The sequence below is a fragment of the Protopterus annectens genome, chromosome 17.part0 (assembly GCF_019279795.1).
Source record: "Protopterus annectens isolate FY-2018-M chromosome 17.part0, PAN1.0, whole genome shotgun sequence".
In the NCBI taxonomy this organism is placed as follows: Eukaryota; Metazoa; Chordata; order Ceratodontiformes; family Protopteridae; genus Protopterus; species Protopterus annectens.
Genome location: NC_056751.1, coordinates 387,410,102 through 387,431,731, shown reverse-complemented (window position 1 = coordinate 387,431,731; position 21,630 = coordinate 387,410,102). Strand labels below are relative to the sequence as shown.

General features: G+C 40.3%; 1 protein-coding gene across 10 annotated transcripts in view; it reads right to left on the bottom strand.

Moving 5' to 3' along the window:
• OSBPL5 (oxysterol binding protein like 5) overlaps nt 1–21,630 on the bottom strand; it is a 1,550,034-nt gene that overhangs the window by 597,507 nt on the left and 930,897 nt on the right. For all 10 annotated transcript variants that reach the window (XM_044059004.1, XM_044058998.1, XM_044059002.1 and 7 more), the window contains one exon: nt 14,711–14,812. In XM_044059004.1, the coding sequence (XP_043914939.1) occupies nt 14,711–14,812 (102 nt within the window). The remainder of the gene's footprint in view (nt 1–14,710; nt 14,813–21,630) is intronic.

Below are 21,630 nucleotides of genomic sequence, written 5' to 3'. Positions count from 1 at the left end.
CAGCACCAGGAAAACATCAGTTTAGGACAAGAATGTGATATAAAACAACTTGATCAAGAGGGCGTGCATAAACACTTGGGAATTGATAAAGGATCAGCAATAAAACATGAACACATGCGAGTAAAACTTAGTAAGGAATATTTTAGAAAACTTAAATTAATCCTGAAAACAGCATTGACATCTAGGAACAAAATCCAAGCAATAAACCAATTTGCTCTTCCTGACCTAACTTACAGTTTTGGAGTGATTGATTGGTCCCAAAAACTTGTTGGATAGATTAGATAGGAAAACAAGAAGGACGCTTCATGCTTGCCAAATGATCTAGAAAAATAAGTGCATACCAAGATTATATATTCCCCGTTCCGAAGGAGGGATGGGCCTCCTTGAAAATGATTACATGTACAGACCTGCAATCGTGGAACTCTACGCTTATCTGCTGACTTCACAAGACCCAAATGTAGTGAAAGTTTTGAAACATGAGGAGAATAAATCTAAGATGACTTCCCTGGTTAATCTAGCAGAAACATTTTGGTGTCAAGCAGGAATGGAAATCAAACCAGAAGTAGATAAGATTTAGGCAGCAACTGAATGTGCCAAAAAACAAAAGAAAGAATATAAGGTGAAGAATCAGACGAAAAGGCAAGAAATATGGAAAATGCATAAATATTGTTGCAAGTATAGAAGACTTCTGGAAGAACATCATGTTGATAAGGAATGGTTAAGGAGAGGTGAATTCAAACCAAGAGATGGCAGGTTAATATTGGCGGCTCAAGATAGTGGGCTACGTACACGCTGGTTTACAAAGTCCATTGAACATGCGGGAGAAACAGACAAATGTAGATTTTTGTAAAACCAAACTGGAAACAGTCACACACCTCATTGCTGGTTGTGACATACTAATGGCAGAAGGACTATATACTGAAAGGCATAATAATGCGGCAAGACTGTTGCACTGGGGATTGTGCAAACATTATGGTTGTGAAGTGGCTGAAAAGCACTAGAAACACGAGCCACAAACCATCATAGAAAATGATTAAGTCTGCATCACATGGGATCATCCATTACCAGCAATTCAAAAGATAAATGCTAGAAAACCAGATATAGTACTGCAGGAAAAGAAGACAAGAGTAGCAGTGATCATTGAAATCACCACACCCAGTGACTGCAGTGTCCTGCGCATAGAGAGGCATAAAGTTATAAAATATCAGGATCTGCAAGCAGAAATGAGAGCAATGTGGAATAAAGATACCCTAACAGTTCCAATAGTAATAGGAGCATTGAGTCTTATAGAAAAAGAGTCTAAAATTTTATTTAGATATGCTACCAATACATGTAACTCCATACAAACTGTAGAAGGAGTCATTATTGGGCACATTGCGGGTACTACTAACAGCACTTTTGGCTGACATCAAAGAGTGAAACAATACTAATTTCAAGAACTTTAATCATACTTTGACTTAGGAATGGGGTCCACTCCTGTCATCGTATAGAAACTTAAGGGATTTGAAGAGAATTAAAAACGGAGAGACAATAATGCCTTTTTTTACATTGAGTTTAAGACCATGACATTGACACCAATCATTGGTTTCTGTAAGTCCTTCTTGTTGAACGCTGACATCATCTTGTGGAATGCTGACATTATTTGGGGACTCATTGGCTGCTCCCTGTTTACAGTCATCAGTAAATTTGGCAGCCACATACTTTTTGTTTTTGGCGGTACTTCTGAGAAGTAGATTACATACAATAGGGGCACAGCACTGATCCCTGTGGAACACCACTGGTAACGAGGTCTGTTGGTGGAGCTATATGTGTTCTGTAGGTGAGAAAATTTGCAACCCACCTGACAGTATATGGGCTGACCCTCAGCTGGGTGAGTTTTTCAATGATGCCTGGGTGGGGGATTGTGTCAAAAGGCCTTGGCCAAGTCTAGGTAGGCTATATGCACAGATTTGCCTGCATTCAGGGCTTTGGTGACAGTCTCAAAGAAGTCCATCAGATTCAGCAGGCAGGATCTCTTTTTAGCAAAACCAAACTGGATTGGGTCAAGTGTTTGAAGGTCTCCTATATCCTTGTTGATGAGGCCCATGATGATTCTCTCCATGGCCTTGCAGATAAGGCTGGATAGGCTAATAGGTCTATAGTTCCCAGGGTCAGTGGATACACACATCCTTGGGCAAAGGGATGATGGTGGCTATTTTCCATTCAGCAGGGACAAAACCAGTACTTAGGTTGTGGTTGAACAGAATACCCTGTGGTGTTGCTAATTCCTGTTTTAAACTATTGAACTTTCCCTCCTCTTTTCAGAAGGTAAGAAAAAGGTACTGTGAATGGTTTTCTTTATAAAAGAAAACATCATAAAATTACAGTTTTCTGTAAAAGATGTCAGTTAGGTAAAGTGGCATTCTGTGACATTATGTTTGAAACTGAATTTCTGCTGCATAAATTCCTAAATGAATGTGAAAAGAAAAAAGATGTTTACACATGGAACAATTATATTCTTGTGGGACAAAGACCGACTTAAAAAAGCATGTATTAGTGCAAATCTGAGCTGATGCTACAGAAATGGAGGAATTAATGAAATGTTTACTTAAATATTGTGACAAAATTGAAAATATAAAGAAAACAACAGATGAGAGACATGTATGGAATGGTGGTTGGGAAACAAATGTGCTAAATGTAAAGTAGGAAGGTTTGCAACATTTACCTAGTGTGATATTTGTGGAAAGTTTTAGGCTTACTTTAAAATATCAAAGCCAACCAAGTTATTTCTGTGGTAGAATTAAACATTTAATTGAAAACTATAAAAATGTTAAGTGCAACCAATGTGAAGAGATGGATCAGACGATAAATAAATGTAAAAAGGAATACAATGTGCATGAGAAGGAAGGACATTTTTAGTATGGCTGAAACAAAAAGAAAGGGCAATAGTACAAGATGAAAATGGAGAATTTATTGAAAAAGTGAATTATATAATTATAGAAAAATATGGGTGGATATGAAGAAGAATATGAAAGAAGAAGGCGAGGATAGTTTTGTACAAGAAAGTGATATAGATATAGGCTTATAGGAAGACAAAATTGAGATGTGTAATATGTTTGGGCAACTAAGTGAAAAACTGAATCAGGATGAAGGGCAAGGGGAGGAATTTGTTAGACCAGAGAGAAAAATATTATAGGGCAAAGGATAAGAGTGAGGAAATGAATATTTAGAAACATCTCTTTAAAAGTCAAACAAGTGAAAGGAATAATTTGTGTTGTTTCAATTGTTTCAATTAATGTCAACAGTCTGGTAAATAAGTTCAAAAGATTATCAATATTGGTACTGTGTGCAGGTTTATGTGCTGATATTCTTTGTTTACAGGACACAATACCTCTGAAACACAGGACGCATGCTTTAAAAGTATGGGGATACAAAATTGTATGGAGTTTAGGAAATGAATGATGGACAGGAGTGATGTTTTTGATTAATGACAGAGTAAATATACTAGCCATTCACATTGTTTATGCTGAAAGAGTAAATGTGGCAGACAGATGAGAAAGCAATGTATTCACACTAATTGGGTATATGAATGTACTGATGTTAAAGAAAAGGAGGAATTATTTGAAAAAACAATATGTTATGGCTGACATGAGATTAATTATAATAGGAGATTTTAACTGTGATTTGAGGAAAAAGAATCACAAAGTGAATCAATGTTAAAAAATTGCAGGAATGACGTGGGGTGGCTTAAGACTATGGAGTAAAGACATTTACATGTACAAGTGGGTGACTGAAAACAGAGACTATTTTTGTTATCTGAGTATCTTAATGAAAAATACATTAGTGTCACGGTCACAGAGTTTTTGGATCATTTGGATACATGGATTGTAGCGGGAGAAAATCATATTAGATAAGAAGGAAATGGTATAAAATGACTATCAGGAAAGATGTTGCAGACAGGTGAAATGAATCAGGAAACCGGACAGCTTTAGAAGCAACATTATACTTATCAGAGCTTTTTAAGTCTTGGACAATTTGTCTTGCCCACATAATAACAGGGACACATTTGTTTTACCTTGTCACATGCCAAATGTGTGCCTGTTTCTATGTGGGCAAGACAAATTGAGAATTCAAGACTAGGAATGAATATAATGCCTTATTTTGTCGCTTTAAAACCTGCTCTTAAGAAACGACAGGTTCAGTACTAGGATCTGATTGGTTGTCATTGTATTTTAAAGCAAGTGTTTCAATAAATGTCTATCTGAAGAAGGACGCAACCCAAAAGCACTAATCTTGTATATATTGCTGCTATGTTTACTGTTTTTACTGGTTTTATTGGTGAATAAATACTGAATCCTAGTGGTAGTTGCTGCTATCTTTTTTCATTTGATGGATATCATAAATGTTTATGCCACTTGAAGTTTATAGAAAAAGTACTGCTGAAGGTAGTAACATATGGGGTATGAAGAATTTTTCTATAAAAGCAATTAAAAGTATGCAAAGTGAGATAACTTTGGATGAGTTAGTTAGCTTAAGATATTAAAAAAGAAGCTCATCACTGGGGAAGGATGACATAATTTATGATGCATTTACAAACTTTAATGAGCAACAAAGATTTTTTGAAATACTGAATGAATGGCTTGAGAATGGGGACAAGAAAGTAGTATATGTGATGGTATTATAAGGTTTTGATGAAAAAAAAACTGGAGGCAGATTACATTGAGTAATGCAGAATATAAATGTGTCAAAAGAGATAGCAGATGACATACTGTATGGATAGAAGGGTGTCAATTTAATGGTGTGAGACATAAGCAAGGCATTTGATTACGTGAGTCAAAAATGTTTATAGAAAATTTTGATGCAATGTGGACTTGAAGGAAAATTCAGGATTAGAGTAATGGTTAATAGATGGTTTACTGAGCAGGGGTGTATGAAAAGAGATGTAAGATAGGGCTGCCTTATGAACAGCATATTATTTTCTTCAGTGATGAATGCTGTTGCTTGTGTTAAGAGTGGTATATTTGTTGAAGGGGCCATAAAGATTACATAATTGTTCTGAGGTTCCTAATTTTTGTTATCTTACACTGATGATGTTACAGTAGTTGCAAGAAATGTGAGTTGGGTTAAAAATGGTGATATTATTAAATGATACTTTAAAGAAAGTTAGATTATGGTTGAATAAAGAGAACGGGGGTTAGGTAATGTAACAAAAATTGAATATATTTGGCTTTCTGACAAGAAATTAGTTACTTGAAATAGTGCTTCGTAAAGTGGCAGATACACATGGACACACACACACATACACACGCACACACGTGCACACACACACACACACACACACACGCACACGCACACACACGCACACACACACACACACACACACACTGGATATGTGGATATAAAACGTTTACACACCCCTGTTAAAATGCCAGGTTTTTGTGATATAAAAAAAATGAGGCCACCATAAATCATTTCAAAACTTTTCCCACCTGTGGTTTTAATTACAGAATAGTTTCACTTAGGAAACTGCTTTGTTAATCTATTATAACCAATCTAAAAGACATAACCTGGGAAAAGAAAAATAAAAGCATGATTTAGCAAGTATTATTTGCATGAAAAGATGTGTTTGTTTATACCATTAGTAGTTCAGAAAAAATGCCAGTCAGAACTGTTTTAATGCTCTGATGACTGCCTACACACATTTCTGCATGCTTGTACTTTTTCATGAAAAAATATTAAATAGTTAAATATTAAACGTAAACAATGTCTCACACACACCCAACAATGGACTAAATTGACATATAATGTACATAATACAGTAACCATTTGAAATGTTGGAACCTGCTTAAGCGACTCCCAAAATACTGAGACTGAATAGCAGCGAAGGACTTACTTGCACTAAGTTTGAGATCACAGTTTCTAGGAATATTCCCTTTTCTCTGGTACTATCAGAGTTGGTACTTATATAAGTTTGTAGAAGTTTAAAGGAGAAAGGTGATGTTCAAGATTCAATCTTCTCCTGCATTTTTATTTTATTCTGCACATCTGCACTCGACATTAAGAGTGCCGACATTTCAGCAGGGACCTGTACAATACATGACATTGTACAGAAGATAATACCTAGGTAGGCCCATATAATTAAAATTGTATTCATAAAATAAATATTACAGTGGTACAGAATCTCCAAGATCAAAGCACACCTTCTTAAAGGATGATCTGATGTGATATTTGTAACTTCTGGAGGTCTGTGCTTTAACTCATGGTCTGAATTTTATAATTAAAAGCAAACTAGTTTTCCTTATACCTCTTGCAGCCTGGTTTTACATTCATCTGAAGCCATGCTACTTAAGTGCTGTGACAGTTTAGGATTTCATACTAGTCAAACCACATCACAGTACTATGTATCATTCACTGATATATAGATCATAGAATGAAAAATAAAAACAGATCAGTTCTCCTGCAGAGGGACCTATATCCAGTCAACGTATCTACAGACAGAACACACAGGGGCAGCAGTACACCAGGGCACACACTGGGGCATGCGCTACCCTCCCTTGTAAAACTGAATGTCACTGTCAGTCCTCCAGCCTCTGAAACAAAAATAAACTTAAAAAGAAAGAAAATAAAAATCTGTCCAGTACAGGAAATAATGGAAAGTGCAGTCAGCAAGCAAGAGGAAATAGCAAGCGAGAGGAAACAGCACTGTCCCACCCCATTAGAACAATGATTCCAGGAGAAAGTAGTAGTGAAGCAGCTGAGGAGAAAGGGAGTCTGGAAAGGAGACACGTGCTGGTAATAAAGAGAAAGCGCTGGCAAAGCAGTGCATGTTCAGAAACACATTCAGATGGAAAACTCTAAGCGGTGTGTGTGTGTGTGTGTGTGTGTGTGTGTGTGTGTGTGTGTGTGTGTGTGTGTGTGTGTGTGTGTGTGTGTGTGTGTGTGTGTATGTGCGTGTGTGTGTGCGCATGTGTGTGTGTCTGTAGCATTACATTTCCTACACCTCAAATGTCCCAGAGACCTACTGCAAAGAAAAGGCCTAGAGACTAGATCTCAAGAAACTGGTTTATGTGTCATATAAAAACATTGTGCAAATATGCAAACTTTTTTTTAAGCCATAGGTTCAGAGGTTGGTACTAGGCTATCAGCTGTAAGGCTTACACAAGCCTAGCCATAACAATTCCCTGGCTGTTTCTTCCCACACTATTCACTTCCCTGGACCCCTGTCTAGCAGGGCAACTGACGTGATCCCCAGGGTGAATTTCCTTTATCCCATCCAATCATCAAGGTTCCTTTTGAAGAGGGCCAAAGAGGCACTCTGCTTGACATGTATGGGCAATCTACTCCAGAGTCTGAGGAGTCTCTGGTTCAGGAACCTATCCTTCCAGCATGTTTTGTTTATTGTGATGACACGGGTTAGATCCCTGGAGCGTGTGGCTCTGAGGGATTGGGATTTCTTTAAGTGTAGCATGTCCAACAGCTCTGGGTTTGACATGGCCTTGTATATTAAGCAGAGATTGCCTCTGAGTAGATGATATGCGACAGAGTATAGCTGGAGTTTTTTAAGGTGGTCAGCGTAGGGCATCTGCTTTAGGCCTGTGATTCTTTTAGTGAGGTATTTCTGTGGCCTTTCCAGTTGTTGCAGATATCTTGAGAGGTATATAGCAAACGGGGTGTTGTATTCTATAATGGGTCTAATGAGGGATGAGTACAGTGGGACAATGACCTCCTTTTTTCTGGATGAAAAGCCCTTAGTGATGAGGTGTGCCACATAGAAGGATTTCCTGACTGTTGTGATGTGGTTATCGAAGGTGAGACCACTGTCCACCTGTGTCCCTAAGTCTCTTATCACACTTTCGGTGTTTAGTGTACTGCCACCTATATGGTAATTCACGGCTACATGTTTTTTCCCAAAGGGGATAACTATACATTTCTTGGCATTGAGCTTGAGCCCATGGCTCTGGCACCAAGCATCTGTTTCTGTAAGGCCCTTTTGTAGAGTATCCACATCATTTGGGGATTCAGTAATGGCTCCCAGTCTGCAGTCATCTGCGAACTTTGTTAGCCAGAGTCCCTTAGTGTTGGCCTGTACTTCAGAGAAGTAGATGCCAAACAAGAGTGGTCCCAGGACTGAACCCTGAGGTACTCCACTTTTCTTGAGCTGGACTTGGAGCTGGCTACTTTTACAGTGTGGGTTCTATCAGTAAGCCAGTTAGCAACCCATTGGGAGACATAGGGATTAATGCCCAGCTTAGTAAGTTTATCTATGATTCCAGAGTGGGGGATGGTGTCAAAGGCATTGGCAAGGTCTAGATAGGCTGTGTGGGCCACCTTACCCTTGTCCGTGGCTCTGGAGACTGATTCAAAGAAGTCAATCAGGTTCAGGAGACAAGATCGGCCCTTCACAAACCCAAACTGGGTGGGGTCCAGGTGGTTTGAAGGTTGCCAATGTGTTTGTTTATAAGTTCCATGATAATACGCTCCATGGCCTTGCAGATAAGGCTCATCAGACTGATGTGACGGTAGTTTCCGGGATCCAAGGTGGATCCCCCCTTGTGGAGTGGGATAACTGTAGCTCTGCTCCACTCTGTGGGCACAAAACTTGAGGTGAGGCTATGATTAAACATAACACTTAGGTGAGGTGCCAATTCATATTGTAGTTCATGTAGTACACAGCCCGGGATGTCATCTGGTCCCATGGATGTTGTATTCTTAGCTTTGAAGAGTGCGTTTTTTACCTGTGTGGTCATTATTACCAGAATTTGGCAATCTTCCAGTATTGAGATGGGCCGTTTAGGGGGTGAGAGGGGGTGAAGTTGGCACTGAATCGATCTGCCAGGATATTGGCAATATCCTTGGGATCAGTATATTTAATGCCATTCTGTTTTAGCTCAGAGCACATCTGAGCATTACCATTTAGATTCCTAACATAGTTATAGAATGCCTTGTGGTTGTCTTTGGAAACTTATGGAGGTTTCCTTGCTGGGGGGTGAAGGTGCGATGTGGATGTTAATGGTGATTAGCTTATGGTTAGACCTGACTAACAAGGGGGTGACCATAGGTGTGGAGCCTCGATTTCCCATGTTGGTAATGACCAGGTCTAGGATATTGGAGCCCCTGGTGGGACTATGGATTAGTTGATCCAGGGCATTGGAATTTATGAATTCTAAGAACTGTTGGGCAAAGGTGTTGGTACATGAGTAGTTTTCCCAGTTAATGGCAGGGTAGTTAAAATCACCCAGTATTAGGGTGTTTGGTTCTATCTTAATATTTTCCAGTATGTTTAGAAAGGTGTAGTGAGAATCATGGGGGTATGTTGGGGGATCTGTAGCAAGCTACAATTTGGATTGCAGTCTTACCTAGTGTTAGTTGCACCTGGAGAATTTCAGACTCATTGTGTTGGGCAACTAGCCTGGTGTTGTGAATATCATTAGGCTTTTGTATACAGGTACTTTGTATTTTTTTGGGGGCACTGTCTAGTTAAGTGACTTGTTCAGAGTCACAATAAGCAAACCAAGATAGAAAGAATAAAACCCTGTATCCCTGACAACAGGCAGTAGCTCATTAAGAACGTATAGCCTTAATTCTGTACACTAACTACCAAACCTTTACTCACAAATTCATTTTCTGATAAATCACTGAAGATTAAAAGTTAATAATATTTGCAGTCTGCTTTTCAACATTTGTTGTTCTGTTAACTTTTTAAGTAAATTAGTTTGTCTCTTAGCCTATTATTATTTTGCAGAACATCTCTGATTTTCCTCATATTTATGCCCTACCCTGCTTAACTTTGTTTCATGGTACATCACTGAGGATTACAATGTGTCAATAATACCAATATTTACTATTTCCTAGTTTTTATTTTTAAGAAAATATACACCCATGCAGCACTTATTGATGTCCTTCTATATCACTGTTACAGTATCCAAACAGAAGGAATCTCCCGCCCAAGACAGCCCAACACTCAGCCAGTATACAAAAACCTAATGATCCTGTGTGTGCCATACGTCACATTTATGCTCCCTGCACAGAACGTAGGGCATAAAAGGGATGTACAGACACGACTACCCAGAACTTCTTTGCCACAAGTTTGAATGCTATTATTCCTACTTGGTCTGAATGCCCTGTTGCTGTACTGATTACTTAGCCACCAGATAAGTACCCTGTTGGGGTTGTTTTTTTTTTTTTTTTTTTTTTACTTTTCTTTATCTTGTGTTTTATTTTGCTACCTAGAGGTCATGTCATCCAAGTCATTTATCTTGAAAACCAGCAGTCTAAACGGATAGCTCAGGGTAGCATGCAAGAATCCTTTAACCCCAAGATGCTTCAGCTAGGTAAGAAGAAGGCTAAGAGGTCTCAGACAGATTCTTTAGTTGTCCAGCCTCCACCAGACATCCCTCTAGAAGTAGCTAATAGCTCTGTAGGTCATTTGGAGCCTACATTAGATTCCTGTGTCATGACCTTGTTGGAGGCTGGCATGGATCTGTCTTTTCAAACATGCTCTGAGACTTTTCAGGCATCTGCTCTGGACATCGAGGGGGAACCGTGTTTGATTATCTTGGAGACTCCTAGAAGGATTCTGCAGATATTGGTCAGGGAGGAGGTTCCAGGTTCTCTTATTGAATCACTCCAAGGGTTGGAACCGCTGGTATTTTTTAGGGCTAATGTCCCTTCCAAAAAGACAAAAACTGAAGCATGTTTCAATCTGTCTTAAGGATCCTCAAAGGAAATTTCAAGAGTTTACTCAGGGCTTGTTTTCTGCTTTGATGGCCCTAAATTCTCCTCCCGAGGTTTCGGTACCTTTCCTCCTTGGACATTTACCCCTTATAAATGGCTTAGGAAACCAGATTCCTCGGGTGAGGTTCAGTGTCTAATGAGGAGTCTTTGCCTGTTCTTCACAGATGCCTTCTTTGGCTTATGGTTCTGATGAAGAGCAGTCTGTTAGCCCAGTGTTTCCTCTCGAGGAATTGTCCTTTGGGGACACAGTGGCTAGGATGATGGAATACTTTAAGTGGGATTCTTCTCAGTGTCTGATATTCACAGAAGATATTGTGAGTTGTGTCAAGTGGATACTCCTAAACCATCTGCAGTTCCTCCTGTGTTGGCTGCCTTGTTAGATACTTTCATTGCTGCTTCCAAGTCTCTCTTCCTGTCTCTCATCTTCCTGCTCCTAAGAAACATGATAGGTTCTATAAGTTGCTAAGGAATGTTAATTTTTATTTAGACATCTTTCTACTGAAGCTGCTGTTGTGTCAGTCTTTTCTGACAAACCTTCTAAGCTTATGACCTCTTCCAAACTTTTGCCTTCTGATAAGGATAGTAGGGCAATGGAGAGGATTGGTAAAAAAGTTTATACTGCTTCTACTTTGGCCTTTAGGGCTGTTAGCTACTAGACCCATATGACCAAGTATGCTCGGGCCTTGATTGTTTAGACTTGTCAGTTTATTTATGACTTCCCTAATTCTGAAGTTAAATCCACTGCCTTATTCACTTTAGGTTCTTATCAAGTGTAGCTATAATGCTACTGATGCCTCATCTAGGGCTGGGGCTTTTGGGTCTGTCATGAGGTGTTATTCTTGGCTTCATCTCCAGTCTCTGCCTGAGGACATTAAGGCCAAGTTGTTGGATGCTCCTTTGGATAATAAACATCTTTTTGGGACTGCTCCTGCTGCTGACATTTTTATGTCTCTTCAAGAGAAAGGCAAAGCCTTGCAAGACCTTAAACATGCTTTTGTCTTTTCTATTCCTATGTTCCAGAGGAATTATCCTTCTAGATCTGCTTTTGTTCACAGTCAGCCCTGCCAGACCTCCAGGGGCAGGAATGATGGTAGGCGGGCCCCTTCTGCTAAGGCTTCTCAGATTTCTGTATCCCAGAAGTCTCTCTATCTGATAAGCCTGCTTCTCTTTGATAACTCACCCCACTTTCTTTTAGACCAGGTTCCTTTCTCCCTTTGGCTTTCACTTTGTCTTCCAAATTGGTGTCTCAACACTTCATATTCTTAAGTTCTTTCTATCATCCATCAGGGTTACTTCATGGTATGGAAGTCTCTCCCTCCTTTTTTAGGGATTCCTTAACCTCCTCTGGAGCAACTCCCTCATTTGCCAGAGGTTCTAGGGTCCCTGGTGAACCAAGAAACCATTCAACCTGTCCCCCCTTCCCAAGTGGGAAAGGTTTTTTATTCTAGGATGTTCCTGATTCCTCAAAAAGAGGGCACTGTTCTGGATGTCTCCCAGCTTAACACTTTCCTCAAAGTCCCTTCTTTTCAGATGCTTACTCTTCAAACCTCGTTTTCTCTTTTATTACCCCAGGCTTTTCTGGTGTTCTTGGATCCGAAAGATGCTTGCCTTCATATCCCTATTCATCCTCTTTTCAGGAAGTTTTTACATTTCTCTGTGTCTTCCTATCATTTTCAGTTTTCTGCTTTGCCCTTTGGCCTCTCTACTGCCCCAAGGATATTCACAAAATGCATAGCTCCTGTGCTTGCTTTCTGTAAGCTCCAAGGCATTCAGATTTTTCCTTATCTAGATGACATGTTGTTTCAGGTGCCTTCTCGCAGTCACCTGTTACAGGATCTGAAGTTCACTACCTATCTCTCTTTTTCAAAAAGTCTGGGGTTCACTATCAACTTCCAAAGTCTCTCCTGACTCACTCTCAGGATCATCTGCATCTGGGATGTAGGATTCAGACAGTGCCAATGTTGGCCTCTCTTTCACCTCCAAAAGTTTTGTCATTGACAACCTTCTTTCAGTCTCTTCCTCTGACTGTCATGCCAGCCAGGGAGTTTCTTCAAACCTTGGGATTCATGGCCTCTTTTATTCCAGTGCTTCTACTTGCCAGACTGCATATGCCAAAGCTTTAGTAGTGCCTCAAGTCAGTTTGGCTGGAGCAATGTCACCCTCTGGATTTCAGTGTACCTCTCCTTCCCTCTCTAAAGAAGGAATTAGAGTAGTGGATTCAACAGTTTGCTCTCAACCCAGGCCGACCCTTTCAGCCTCCAGTCCCCTTTCAAGAGCTGTTCACTCATGCCACATACATGGGGTGGGGGTGGGGGTGGGGGGGCTTTTCTTGGTCATCTGAAAGTTCAGCATCTCTGACCTCTCCATCAGAAGTGAGACCATATCAACATCAAAGAGATGAGAGCTCTGATTCTGGCTCTTCATGCTTTTCAATCCATGTTCTCTCCAAGACATTTCAAGTTGTACACAGACAGCAATACAGTAATGTGGTATGTTAACAAGCAGCGAGGCACAAATCTTACCTCCTCTGCAGAGTGGCTCTTCAGGCTTGGGAGGTAGCTTTCAGTTATCAATTAACTCTTCAGGCATTAAACATTCCTTCAGAGCACAATCTAGAGGTGGACTCTCTGAGCAGGTCCTAAACATAGGTTCATGAATGGATGCTTCACAGAGACATGTTTCTGGACATTGTCCACTGGTGGGGTTATTCCATAGGTAGATCTTTTTGCCTCCCCTCTGAACAGGCAGCTTCCTCTCTTCATTTTCCATGTGCCATGCCACCTGGCTTGGAAGATGGACGCTCTTTCTTTTCCTTGGAAGGGGATGTTTCTTTATGCTTTTCCCTCCTCTTTATCTACTTCCAAGAGTCCTGCAGAAGATTCAGCTGGACTCCCAAGAAATCTTGCAAGTGACTCCCTTTTGGCCAAGACAGCACTGTTTCCCCCTCTTAATGCATCTGGCCAGGGTCAGTCACCACAACTTACCTCACTGGTTAGATATTCTCACACAGGACAAGGGGTCTATCATCCATCCTCACTTATCCACTCTTCAACTGACACTATGGGTGATAGGACTTTGATCCCTTTCAGGTAACTCTTTTCTGAGCATTTGCTCAGGGTTTTACAAGAGGCAATGAAACCCTCAACCAGAAAATTTTATATGTTCAAATGGAAAAGAGTTTCTGTCTGGTGCCATGCTCGTAACCAGGATCTGTTTTCAATGGGGGTCCCTCTGGTAATCTCTTATTTGTGTGAGTTGCTCCTGTCTGGCCTTGCTTATTCTTAATATTTAGAGAAATTTTAGACCATTAGTAGAAAAATTAAATGTAAGTTAATCTAATACAAACAGGAATTGCAATATGAAGTGAGGGAAAAACAGGCTTATGCTACATTTATTGAGAATGTCATGGAAGAGAATTTGCTAGAAGTAAGGTATTAAGTGAAAAAAGGAGAGTAAGGAGGGATAAGGAATAAAAAGGTACCTGTTCACATTTAAGGATATAGTTTATCCTGGTTTTGAGCTGGAAGAGTCAGATTTTATATAGAAAGTCTTTCAGAGTGGTTCTGAAAGATGGAAGGGAGGGTATAGTCCTGAAGGTTACAGGTAAGATGTTCTAGGCCTTAGCATCCTTGTACAAGTACAGACAATGCCTAGCAGATTTTCTAAGTTTGGAGACTGACAGAAGTTTTTGGTCAGTAGATCACAATTTATCAGCATAACATTTCACCAATTAAATCTGCATATTGAGGATTTTTAAAACAGATGTATAAAACAATCAACATGATAAATATAGAGAACAAACCCCTCATACAGAGGATAGTAAAAAGTATGCATTTTAAGTTACCATCTGTACTCTGAGTCCACTTTTAATACAGCATAGCAATATCCTATATTTCACTGAGCAAAAGTTCCATCACAAGTAATATTCTGCAACACAATATTCAGAGACAACTCCAAGTACCATTACATTTTACCTCTATGCCTATATGTTGCTTACCTTTAACCAGTCAGCCATTATCACTACACTCGGATCTTTTAAAGCACTGAAGAGTTCTTTACTGGCTCTCTTTTTTTCTTGTTTGTAATTTCTCTTCTGCACCTGTCCAAGTAAAAAAGAAAAGAACTTGTGATACCATGACAGTAGAAAATGCATTATGTGTAACACTTACCTGACACTGAAAGAATGTCATGGTCCAAAGTCCTATACATTCTTAGCATTTTTTAGCTGTGACTAACATTTTGGTAATATGTTTGTATTCCTCTGTCTGTTATCTATATAGTACTCTGTTGACATCCTCGTGCATTGCCTTATATAGCTCCTAACACCATAAGTAAAGACGGCTGATCACTAGTCTGTATATTAGTAGTGCCACATTGCAAGTATATAAAAGGGTTGTTGTGTAACCAAAGGAAGAATCTGAGATACAAGAAACCTTGCCATGAAGTCTGTTCCTGAAATGTATAACAATACAGCTTTTTGGTGACTAGTGCATTAAATTTGGTTAACTTTGGTCAACATCAATTTTGACTTTGAAGAATTAGCTCCCAACATCTGTCCACACTCAGTCACTTGCATTGGCCAGACAGTCATGGACTGTACCACCCACCCCAAAGACTATGGCAGAATAAATATAGCATCCACCCCTGCAAATACTTACAGACTTGTCTTTTATTCAGTATAGACGTGGATTGCATCTCCCCACCCCTAAGACTACAGCAGAATAAATACAGCATCCAGGCGTAAAAGCACGTGCAGACTTGTCTTTTATTCAGTGTAAGGGGAATTTACTTGTTCAATCTGTTATCCTAGTCATGACGTGTTGAAAGTGATACCAAGTTGAATATCTCTTTCCTGCCTGTTGGTCTGCTTTTTGGCTGTTTTAATTAGAATCAAAAATAGCCTTCACTGCACCTTAATTCTTCCCCTCCTCTTCCCTTTAATTAATTAGCTACACCATATTCTTGCTGGCAGCCTGCACTTTTTTATTTGCTTTTTCCAGCTACTGCTTTTGTGACTCTCCGTGTTGCCTGTATAGGCAGTTCTATGCTGGCTTGCTTCTTCCCATTTCTATTGCCTTGAAGTTTTCACTAACTAATGAACAAACAACTTCTAATTTGAGCATTAAATGTAGTTAGCTTTAAAAGTAGTTAAGAAAAATGTCTTTACTTATTTTTCCAAACTTTCTATTTCCTAGCCACCTCAGTCTTCTGCCTATCTTGCACACCTTTCCAGTTTGCATACTCTTTTTATCACCTGAATACTTCAGTACAATTTTATTGCACATTCCTGTTATAACTTTCAGGCTTACAGAAAGTTTTTTTTTCACCCATGGCAGCTGTACCATCTTCTCAGTCAGCTCCATCCACTCTTGCTACAATTGGGTTCATGCCACTCCTCTACCCTACCCCCTATTGTCACCCATCCCCACTTTATCTAAATTTATACCATTCTATTCCCCCACCCAGTACAACAAAACAACCAACCAAATTTACTGAGGCATCAAACTGGCCTAACTTATCAGTTTGTAAACTCATCATTGGGTCACCTAACTCACCTCTCCCAATCTACTCCAACAAAAATAGCATATAAGTTCGGGTCTATATTAGAAGCAGGAATGGGCAGAATTTCGACAACCACTTGATTGACAAGTATGTGTCGAATGACCATTTCAGCGAATGGACACATCATCGATTTCTTTCCAAGTGAAAGAAATCAGTTGGCCATTGTGTTAAATCTGACCTATTCCCCACTGTAGTGCGATCTCGGAGTTAGTATATTTAGTTAGGGGGATGTGGGGGGGGGCACATTGTGTTTTTTGTTTTTGGCCTATCGGATGTGGCCGTTCGCTGTAATAGTAGTTCGACACATACATGTCGATCAAAAGATTGCCGACATTCCGACCATTCATGCTTCTAATATAGACTCTATAACTTCTACCCAACTAACTCCATCTTCCCCTTATTTATGTATGTGTTGATGAAGAGGTTGTCGACATTCCGACCATTCCAGCTTCTAATATAGACCCTACAACTTCTACCCAACTAACTCCATCTTCCCCTTACTTATGCATAATACGCTGCTCCTCCAGTCTACTCTCACTGTTATACTGAGCATACTCACCATTGCCAGATTTTACAACACTCCCCTTCCCCCATCATTCTATTTCTCCAGCTCTATACACCTAGTCAACAAACACCAACTCATCAACTACAAAACTCCATACAGTCTCTATCCATTCGGAACTCAGGCTCTTTTCAGTTACAGCTACGTCAAAGAGAATGACTAGACCCATGTATCAGTATCAGACCTATGAGATAAATATAAAAAATGGAATAACTTCTCTCACCACTGAAACTTGTTTAAAACCAAACACTAAAGATGAAGAAATCCTTCCCCAGGATACAATATAAGAAGAAATGACAGAGTGCACACAAGAGGTGGAAAAGTCGCAATACCTTTTAAAAACACACTAAACATCACCAAATACACAGCAAGTCACCCCAACTATCCCAACACAGAAATATCTATTACCCTGCTACACCTGAACAAGCACAAAACTATTTGCATAGCTGCCTTGTATATTCCCCCAGGCAACGACATTCCCAAATACCTCCTTCAATGGTTTTTCACTAATGTAAATAAAGAAACTATGATACTTGGGGATGTGAATATAGACTACTTACTTGAAAACACTGACTCCCATACCCTATTAACCTTTTCAATTTCACTCAAGTAATCACCTCACCCACTAGAATCAACAAACACAGAAAAAGGCACTTACTATTAGACCAGATCCTTACCACATCACCTTATAGGTTCATAGGTTTATACTAGGCTATCTGCCCTAAGGCATTTATAAGCCTAGCCCAAAGTTATGTGGCTTATGCCACCCCTTATGTTAGAAATAATGTGCCCATTGGTTTGTTGTGCCTCTGTCCAGCAGTGACACAGAGATGATTCCCGGGGTAAACCTACGATCTCCCATCCACCGGTCAAGATTTCTCTTGAACAGAGCCAGCGAGGTGCTCTGCCTCACATGGACCGGGATTTTATTCCACAGCATGGGGAGTCTCTGGGTGATAAATCTATCCCTCCAGCATGTCCTATTTATATCCGTGCTAAGGTTTAAGTCACTTGCTCTAGTGGTTCTGGTGGATTTGGAATTTTTGAGGTGGAGCATGTCTATTAATTCCGGGTTGGTCATGGCCTTGTATGTCAGGCACAGGTCACCTCTGAGCAGACGGTATGCAACTGAATAGAGTTGGAGTTTATTCAGTCTGGCAGTATATGACAGGTTTTGGAGTCCCTTTATCCTTTTGGTGAGGAACTTTTGGGGTCTCTCCAATTGCTGCAGGTGTCGGGTGAGATACATCCCGAATGGGGCATTGTACTCGATCATTGGTCTGATAAGTGAAGAGTACAGGGGAACAATGACCTCACTTGATCTGGATGTGAATCCCTTCAAGATCAGATGGGCAATGTAGAAGGTCTTTCGAACCACTTTAGCAACGTGAGTGTCAAACGGGAGGCCACTGTCAACCTGGGTACCCAGGTCCCTGATAACCTCTTCTGTGCTTAGTGGGTTGCCACCTATATGGTAGCTTGGGGTTACCTTGTTTTTCCCGAAGGGTATGACTATACACTTTTTTGCGTTTAACTTCAGGCCATGGCTCTGGCACCAGCTATCAGTTTTTGTGAGACCCCTCTGAAGGATGTCTGTGTCCGATGTACTATCCACTATGGCACCCAGTTTGCAGTCATCCGCAAACTTTGTCAGCCATAGTCCTCCTATGTTTGCCTGTACTTCTGAGAAGTAGATGCCGAACAATAGGGGGCCAAGGACTGAGCCCTGTGGGACACCACTTGTAACCGGCTTGGAGTCTGACATGGCTCCAGCTACTCTAACCCTGTGGGTTCTGTCCTTTAGCTAGTTTGCAACCCATTTTGTGACATATGGGTTTACATTTAAGCTGGCAAGTTTCTCTATGATACCCGAGTGGGGTATTGTGTCGAAAGCTTTTGCAAGGTCAAGGTAGGCTGTATGGACTGCCTTTCTCTCATCAATGGCCTTGGTAACTGTTTCGAAGAAGTCGACCAGGTTCAAAAGGCAAGATCTGCCCTTGACAAAGCCAAACTGGGTTGGGTCCAAGGTCTGCAAGTCCCCTATGTCCTTGTTTATGAGTTCCATTATGATCCTCTCCATAGCTTTGCAGACCAGGCTTGTTAAGCTTATGGGGCGGTAATTACCAGGGTCTGTAGAGACACCACCTTTGTGGAGTGGGACAACAGTTGCCGTACGCCACTCCTTGGGCACATATCCTGTGGTAAGGCTAAGATTAAACAGCTGCCTTATGTGTGGGTTTAGTTCTTCATTGAGTTCATGTAGCACACAGCCGGGGACACCATCCGGTCCCATTGATGCTGTGTTTTTAGCTTTAGAGAGAGCAGCTTTCACCTGCGCATTTGAGATGTCTGGGAGGCTACACTCTGTTGGGATAGTTATCTCTCCTTTTGGGGAGAGGGGGTGAAGTTTGCGCTGAACCTGTCTGCCAGTATGTTGGCAATGTCTGTGGGCTCAGTGATTTTTGTATCATTTTGGACTAATATTGAGCATATCTGGGAGTTTCCACCCAGGTTTCTGACATAGCTGAAGAAGGCCTTATGATTGTCTTTTGAATCTATGGCAATTTTTTTCTCAAAGTTGGCCTTTGATGATTTTATGAGGGATCGTAGTTTCTTGCTAGTACTGATCAAAGATGCCTTCCCTTTTTGGGATTTTGCTCTATCATGTAATAGCTTTCTCCTCTTATTGTAAAGTTTGTTTATGGCTGGGGTCCACCAGACTGGACATTTGCCCTTGGTGGAAAGAGTCTTGGTTTTATTTGGGATTGCCTGATCCATGCAGTCCTGAAGGTGTTCATAGAAGGCATTTGTAAGGGCTTCCGCAGCTTGGGTTGTGGTTTCCATTGGCTCGGGGGCCTTGAAGGATACCACACCTGTCTTGAGTAGTGTGAAGTTTGCTTTAGAGAAGTTCTTCACTGTGGTCTTTTTTGTTTGGGGTGGGGGTGGGATGTGGATTTCTAATGAGATTAGTTTATGATCTGATCTCACCAAAGAGGGATATACTTCCGGTGTGGAGCATTTTGTCCCCATGTTTGTGATGATGAGATCTAGTATATTTTCTCCTCTTGTGGGGACGGTGACTAGTTGTTCCATGGCATTTGAATTTATGAACTCCAGGAACCTTTGGGCTAGAAACAACATGACCTTCAAACATAAAAACCTTTGGCTGTCTCCCAGACAACATCAGTGACCATCTCCTCACATTTTATTACAAGACAAACTAATCACACCTCCAAACATACAGTATTAAAACAACTATGTAGACTCTCCCCTTTTAACAAAGACAAGTTTATAAACTACCTCTCCCAATACAATTGGAATACTGTAAAAAATTACCACTAGAAATTGCTGTTACCCATTTCAATAAATCATTCCTTAATATATTGAGTTAACTCCCATAAGAACAAAAAGAACCGAAAGTAACCCTGCTCAATGGCTCAACAAAGAATCAAACAGCTCATGCTAAGGAGAGACAAAGCCTGGAAGACCTGATATTAAGCCAGAACACAACAGAATCTGCAAATTTTTAGACAACTTAAAAATAGATATAAACATATCAAACTGGACATTATTTCACTCACGTCAAGACAAACATTACCACAATCCTAAGCAATTATGGACAGCCATAAAAACCCTACTATACCCTGAACAAACCACCATCCCGTCTCCTACCACAAATGACAACACAGAGACCCCCATAGTCACCCAATTCAACACACACTTCATTCAATCTATCCTCTCTCTGTTAGAATATAATCTACCCTCCTATCTCTCTATCCCCACCAACAATGCTTGCAATAACCCTCTCTTTTCTTTCCACCAGATAATCTCAGCTATCAAAAATTATCTTCAAAAACTGAAAACCACTGCACCAGCTGCTGACAAATTCACATCCAAATACCTTAAGTTAGCTGCTGATGTCCTGACCTACTCCCATCTGAATATTCATAACTAGATCTATCGAAGAAAACTATGTACCCAGTATCTGAAAAAAAATCAGATATTATGCCACTTCACAAAGGTGGATCAGCCAGAGACCTCTACAGCTACAACCCCACTGCAATTCTCTCCCCTAAGTCCAGACATTTAGAAAGATGCATACATTCCCAACTTATCTATCTCATAAACAAAAAACACTCTCTCCCACATAACGTGGCTTTCAACCACACCACAGCAAAACAGCAGCTCTGCTTAATTTCTCAGAAACCATAAATACCAACAAAAACAACAGTAACCTAATATCCTCCCTGTTCCTGGATATGTCAAAAGCATGTGACACAATATCCCATCAACTCCTAACAAGGAACCATCTTCCCCATCACTGTCTCATTCATCTCTTATTGATTCTACATCAGGCCATAAAATGGAATCAGGGCCTATCCCACTTCCTCCTTGCTTCCACTGGTGTACCACAAGGGTCAATTAGAGGCCCAGTACTTTTCAATATTTTCACAAATAACCTACACAAAGCCAGCAAACCTGCCACCTTAGTACAATAAACAAGTGGCTCCACCATCATCTGCTCAGCCTCAACTCTTCCACTACATTAACAAATGACTCAAGACTTCTTCACTTCCATAAAGGCTCATCAGCTAATCCTAAATACAAAAAAAGAAAAATATTGCTTTTCACACACTCATCTCTTTCAATAACCTGTTTATCCTTTAATATTACTTCAGCAAACATGACCACCATAGAAACTGTAACAAATATCAAACTCTAGGAGTCCTAACAGACAATAACCTAAAATGTAACCTGCATATTACCCAGGTCATCAAGAAAACTCATCAAAA